This window comes from Chiroxiphia lanceolata, chromosome 7 (assembly GCF_009829145.1).
Source record: "Chiroxiphia lanceolata isolate bChiLan1 chromosome 7, bChiLan1.pri, whole genome shotgun sequence".
Taxonomy (NCBI): domain Eukaryota; kingdom Metazoa; phylum Chordata; class Aves; order Passeriformes; family Pipridae; genus Chiroxiphia; species Chiroxiphia lanceolata.
In genome coordinates this window covers 34,260,525-34,267,626 of record NC_045643.1, presented here as the reverse complement: position 1 = coordinate 34,267,626, position 7,102 = coordinate 34,260,525, and the positions used below count along the sequence as shown (strand labels likewise).

At 44.2% G+C, this 7,102-nt stretch overlaps 1 protein-coding gene across 1 annotated transcript; it reads left to right on the top strand.

Annotated features, from left to right (window-relative positions):
* Positions 1-889: 889 nt before the first annotated feature.
* Positions 890-6,330, top strand: LOC116789806 (basic helix-loop-helix transcription factor scleraxis-like; the record flags this gene model as incomplete). Its single annotated transcript, XM_032694026.1, has 2 exons — positions 890-1,240; positions 6,289-6,330. Coding segments are annotated over 2 exons (393 nt in total), but the record flags the coding sequence as incomplete, so codon positions are not given.
* Positions 6,331-7,102: the final 772 nt, after the last annotated feature.

Here is a 7,102-nt window from a genome sequence, read left to right as displayed (position 1 = left end):
TTTTCACACAAAGGGTTGTCAAGCATTGGAAAGGGCTGCCCAGGGAGGTGGTGGAGTCACCACCAGTGGAGGTGTTCGAGAAACAATCAAACATGGTCCTTAATGCCATGGTGTGTTTGACGTGGTGGTGTTCAGTCACAGGTTGAATTTGGTGATCCCAGAGGTCTTTTCCAATCTAATTGATTCTCTGATTACCTGGGGTTCTTATGGAAGCACTGCAAGCTTCTCCAGCACTGCATGGATGAGGTGGTTGGTGAAAACGCGGTATAGGGAACTCGGTGTGCAATAAACATACAATTAAAACTCAGTTTTGACTAATTTCATAGAGTTACTATGTATAATTGACAAGGTCAGAGGTTGGACTCGATGATCTCAGAGGTCTTTTCCAGCCTAAACGAACCCGTGATCCCGTGATATACACAAATATTTACATTCGCACGGCGGGCACAGCGCATGGGGGGGGCGCAGAACGGGTAAAACCCGCAGAGGTTTGTACACCCTGCGAGGAGACCAGGGTCGGTCACACCGGCGGATGCGGGAGGCGCCTGACCTGGAGGGCGCCGGGCAGACGAGTCCCCCGGGCCCGGCACAGCTCTCCGTCACCCCGCGCTCCGCCCTGGGCGGGAGGGGAGGAGCGGGGGGTTTCCCGCGGGAGCCGCTGCCGAGCGCAGGGGCCGCGACAGGTGCGGCGGCGGCCCCCGGCCGGGAGCAGCGGCCAAGCGCGGCCGGCGGGGCGCGGGGCGAGCAGGGGCGATGCGGCACCTGCCGCGCATAAAAGTGATGCCGCGGCGGGGCGGCGGCGGGCGCGATGCGGGGCGGCGGGGGCGCGGCGGGCGCGGGGCAGGCGCGGGGGCCCGCGGGGGGCTGCGGGCGGCGGCGGCGGGCGCGGGGCGGCGGCGGCGGCGGGGGGCGGAGGGCGGCGGCGAACGCGCGGGAGCGGCACCGCACGCACAGCGTCAACTCGGCCTTCGGCGCCCTCCGCAGGCTCATCCCCACCCGGCCCGCCGACCGCCGCCTGTCCAAGGTGGAGACGCTGCGCCTGGCGGCCAGCTACATCTCGCACCTGGCCAACGTGCTGCTGCTGCAGCAGCGCCGGCACGACGAGGGGGTGGACGCTGAGCAGCCCTGCCCGCAGAACCCGCAGCCCCCTGCGTCCCCGCAGCCCTGCTCGCCACCGGGCAGCTCCACGCCGCGGCCCATCTGCACCTTCTGCCTCAGCGAGCAGCGGCAGCGGGTAAGGGCTGACCCCTGATAGCCTCTCCTGGAGCTCTGTTATGCAGTTATTCGTATGGTCCGGAAGTTTGGGACTTCGCCCCTCTTGGAGCTCTGTTTTGCAGAGGGTGGTTATGGGTATCCCCTGCAAGTTTGGGATTTCGCCCCTCTTGGAGCCCTGTTTTGCAGAGGGTGGTTATGGGTATCCCCTGCAAGTTTGGGATTGACACAACAAAAGGGATCAGTGGCGTCCTTGGTGCATCCTAATCTGTGTTTTTATCCCTTGTACAGCACCGAGAAGGAGAGAAACCACCAGCTGGTCCAGCAGTGAGCGGGCACTGAACCGGCTGAGGTTCTCACACCAATCCTGCACTGACTGTACCACTGCTCTGGGTAACCTCGTCACACTCATGCTGCATGTTTACATTTAAATAGCACAGTCCTAAACGAGTTACTTTTCAAGCCTATATGCACTTTGTTTCACATTGTGAGAGGTTTATTCAGGGTGGGTTTTTTGCAAAATGAAATCGAACGTTGCTGGGAGGGTTGCACCTGGTGCGGCAGCTATTTTAGCGCGAGAAACGTTAAACCTAAGCAGCCAAGCCCTGATCCTGATGTCTCCTGAACCTGTGTCGCATGATGAAACTTGAACTTCCAAACACACGGTGTGCCCTGTCAGAGGAAGCTGTCATGGACACGCTGTGCCCTACGCCTCCAGCCCAGCCTGGGCTGCACGCAGCGCTGCCTCCCACTCCTCCAGCTGCACGCCAGTTCCCGGGGAGGGGGCCTGACACTGACAGCTGACATGCCCGAGAGGTCTCAGTGATGCTGGAACATTATTTTAAGGTGTTCACAGAAAGTCAGAAAACTTCAGTGAAAGCACTGCTGGTGGCTGTGCGCAGGCACAGCAGCACATCCGCACGGGACGTAGCCAGGACAGGACAGGAAGGTGGAGCAGTGTAAGCGATGCTCTTTTCTTATTAACACTGTGAGTCGTGCCAGTCCTTTATATAGCATGGGATATTCCTAAATCTGCCTGGCAAGCACGGGGTAGAGAGGGTTTCCCAAGGGCTTTTAGCTATTACGCAGGTCATTCCCAAATTGTGCCTGTACATCACTGAGGTCATTTACCTCCCCTCTGTTTATTAACTTGTATATTTATATTCAGAAGTAACTCTAAATAGCAAATAAACATGTTATGTTTTCAGTTTTGAACATCAGCGAAGCAGCAGGCTAGAATCTTAAACCCCAGTAATGCAGGATTTTAAAAAATATAGAGATAGTTTAATTTTGCAATGTTTTTATAGCTATTTATAATATGCTTAATTAGACTTTAATTAATCTTAACTTGTCAAATTGGGAGGCACTCTCTATTTTTTAAAAGCTTAGTTACTGTACCACTCTGAGAAGTGCTGCAAAGAATACTTGTCTCCCTTTTGTTCCCCTGATCCCATCTGTTCAGGGCTCCTGGCCAGCCTTGCTTTAGCCAAAAGTGAGGGCTGAAGGAGCAGCACTGTGTTGTTCACTTTATTTTCTGTATAGAACTTTCTCTTCTTCCCCTACGTAAGCGCAAAGCAAATTCTGGCATTCAGTATGAAGAACTTGGCAAGGGCAGGGTCTTGGTATATTGCTCATACAACTTCATAGTTTTAGTTTCCCTTCTCCCCTCCCCAAAACACACTGATCACCTGTCCTTTGGCACAATGAGGAAAACCCTACTGCACCTACAGAACCTGGAATAAACTTCTCCTTTGAATCCTAATAAAGAAAAATACTGAAGCAAAGTCACATCATATCAGTCTATTCAGTTATTTAAAAATACACACTGTATTTTCCTGGATTGAGAAGAGTTGTTTGTTTTTAGAAGGTTTCTATCATTAATCTTGTTTTTAATAAGGAACTTTAAATGGCTGCCAGATTATGATCTCTGTTTTGCTTTGGCATTGATTCATGAAGCTGGAACTCTTTACAAGTTTTGTACAAAGTGCTTTTTAATTTTGATGTTGTGTTGGCCTATGGGTGTGGGTATATATTTCCACAAAGACATCTTCTTGCCTTTTTTTTTAATTAATTTGAAAAAATTTATCTTTTAAAAAGGCATTTACTCTATAATTAAAACTGATCTTACTGTTAGGCCCTACACTCTTATGAACACATTAAATCAAAGCATCTGACCTCTTTATGGATACAGTTAATACTAACTTGTTCATTTAGCTGTATCATTCTGTATGATACTCTAAAATGATAAAACATAATGCAGTTTCACACAATTGTGGGGAAATTCTGCTTTGAGTATGCTCTGAGTTTTGAAATTTGTAAGACAATAAAATCATTTCAGGTTTTCAAAATGTTGTGATTTTATTACAGTTCTAAGAGGTTTTTGTGTGTTTCTTTGCAAATGTATCGTATTTGGATTTAATAGAATGTCTATATAGTCTATATAGTTATTAATGGAAACAAGTATAAAAAAGTGAGGTCCACTTTTGCACCACACTATTAGCTGAAAACTCATGACTTGAAACTCTCGTGAATAATTTGTACAACCCTACAGGAATTTGGTGTTTGCACTGCAAATGGGATTTTATCTCTCTGGTTTTGTGTAGGGTTTATCCAAAATGCTTTTCAGTGAGAAAAGCAGGAGCAAGCCCTTACGACTTGGCCTTCTCTCCTGTTTAATGTATCTCAGTGTAGCATTAAATTCTTTTGTCTTTACTCAGGATAAACTGTTGAATTTAACTGGGCTTGAATACTTTCTCAGGGTTTCAATAATACAGCAGTTTAGTAGCACTGATTGATCATGTCAGTAGTTAGACCCCAGAGCACTGTGGCCCCAATAGTCATGGTATAGACAGATAATATCTATCCAAAACAATTATAACAGTGATTTCTCTGAGGAACCTTTATATATATGTAACACTACTTATTTAAATGGGGACAAGTGGGGACGGATGCAGAACTTTGCTGAAATTTATTTATAATGTAAAATTTCTCTACCCCAGGAGCAAAAAAAAGATACAGGATTGAGCTGTTACTCTGTAATGGGTTTTCTATAAACCAAGACAAAAGAATTTAATTTCTGGAGACACAGATGAATGGAGGGCTCAGATCGCAACTTGTAAAGAGCTCATCATCATTAGGTGCTTTATTGAATTTTTGCTGTATGAGTTTTTGTGTCTTACCAGTTCTATTTTTTTAATCATGGGGCAGGATTATTCATGGCATGCACAAATATATAAGTCAAAATTTTGAGGTGGTGGCGAGGCATTGGAATGACGTGGGTTTTTCCAGAGGTGCTGAACAACCTCTTGTTCTGCTGCAGACATTGGGGTTTTGACTCATTTGCAAGTGCATTCTGCTCTGTATGTGTGAACAGAGGAATGCCTGATGCCAATCCCATCTTTGTTTTCCTGTAAACACTTGGCTATTCGATTTACATGATGCATGAATAAAGCAGAAACAGTGAGATACACACCATTTGGTCTCAGATCCTATTAAATGATTGGTAAAATATTCCCAGCATAGTACTTTGTATAAGCCATTGTACTTAGTCTGCTACATCACAGTATGAAAACAGCATCAAGCAAAATAAATAAATCATGTTGTTTGATTTTGCTGCTTAAGTTTAAAGAAGTATTTGAACATAGTTCTTGGTTATTTATGAATTAATTGTAATGTAAGTCAGAGTAGTTTCATATGTTAGCTACTATTTTAATTTCTGTTCTACAAAACAGAAGTTTCCATTCATGGAAAATCTACTTCTTTACAAAAATCTGTATTTGTTTGCAAAATGTGCTTTTATTTGCAAAAGGAAACAGTATTTTTGTTACTAATTTGAACAATAAACTATAAACACGAAGGTAGTAGTTCTTTTCTGTAGTCTTCTCAGTTAAGACAAAAGTATTTAATCTTTTTCTTTACCTTTTTCAAATCTTTCTATACAAGATTTCAGCATATTTGTGTGTGTATGTAACTACTACTGTGTGCATTGGCAGGACAGAAGGAAAGCTTGGGAAAATGAACAAGTGAGTTCCTCTGCTTGGGACCTGCCCAACATCCTAAGTGCCAAATACAGAGGGAGCTGGATGAAGGGAAAGGATGGAGGAACAGTGGAGGGAGAAGAAAGGAAGAGGTTGATTTATCAATGGAAGTTCAACAGTTTCCAGCATCAGGGTGAACAAGTCAGTATATGAGTGAAATGGAAAATCAGGATGGATATATGCATGCATTTTCCCCAAGAGAAGGCCAAGTAAAGGCAGTCCTCCCTCCAGCTTCTCTTTCCTGACCCCTCAGCTGTGTAACTGGGTCACTGGAACTTTTTGTGGACCCCTTCTGAAACGAGGTGAGGGTTATGATTTATGTTAACACAACAAAACAAATAAACAACCTCTCCCAAAAAACCCTACAGATATCTAGCTCCTTGAAAGGTTTTGACATCTTGATACAAGTAAACTGCGATGTACCAAAGAAATTGTCCCCTGTTCTGATGACAGACAAAATGCTCATGTAACAAAACACTTAAAACACAAGTTGCTTTAGAAAAGCCTTATCTTCTCTCATTTATTTACTACATTCACATCACAGTAGTGTTGTGAGGTTTTAATTAAACATTTGGAAATTGCTATGTGGTCTTCCAAAGAAGAAACCAATATAAGTAAGACATTACACTGAAATGGGTGATGAAACAAGTAAGTGATAAAAGCAATTCTACTTGCTATGACATCTCTCTCTAACATCTGATTGTCTTTCCTTCACATTATTAAAATAAACCCTACTTTCCAAGCATATGTATGCAGATCATTTTTAAATGCAGAGATTACAGAAACAGGTAATTCTTCCAGTAACAGAATGGAGCTTGCTGAGAAGTGTAGGCATCTGTCAGGCCCAGATAAGATCAGACAGCTGTGCTCTATCCTGAAAGGGTGCCATGAAGCTCAGTTTTCTTAGGGAAATAATATTCTCAGTATGAAAAGCAGCAAAATGCAATGAAGTCTCCAAACAAATAAGTAGTGAAAACAGGAACTCTCAGAGCTCATTTTTATCTAAAATACCAACTCTACATCAGGTGAAAAAATGCAGGATGAGAGGAGGAAAACATCTTTACGAAACAGTAAAAAGTAAAGGGCAGGAGGATCATTTCACTTTATATTCTCTAACCCTTTAGATTAGAAACAAAGATAAGATATGAGTTTAGCAACAATAATGGCTGCAGAGAGCAGTTACAGTAAGAGGGCTGGAACACCGGACAGGCTATGGGAAGAGGGGTGTTAAATGGAGACAAGAAGGCAAGGCAGGTGGAAATCCAACAGCAGTCTCACAACAGCTACAGGGGAAGGCAGAGCCAGGCTTTTCCAAGAGGCACACAGTGAAAGCACAAGTTGCAATAAGGTAATATTTATTCTCTTTTACTTAAGGAAGAATGCTTCTCACCACAAGCATGGTTAAGCACTGGAACAGGTCATCCAAGGAGGCTGTGGAAGCTTCCACCTTGGAGAGTCTCAGAACTTGGTGGAGCAAGACCCCAGTCAGTCTGGTCTAACTTTGAAGTCAGCCTTGCTTTGAAAATGGGAGAGGTATTGATTAAATCAAAAGGTCCCATCCAATCTAATTTTTCCCATCATTTTAGGAAATGATGAGCTTATGACTCTCTGGAAAGGAAGATTGTAGAATGGAATAATAAGAAAAACTTGAAAAGTTCAAGGACTTCACAGGAAAAATCTATACCTTTGGGCACTGCCAGGATCTATTCCAGATGAGATAGGAGGCATCCGGTATGCATACCAAAAAGAGCAAGAAAGATTTTGGGAGAAAGGAAAACTGAATATGCCTATAAAGAGAATTTCCAAAAATAGAAACAGAGGCAGGGCATTATTTCTATCAGAAGGACCTCTCA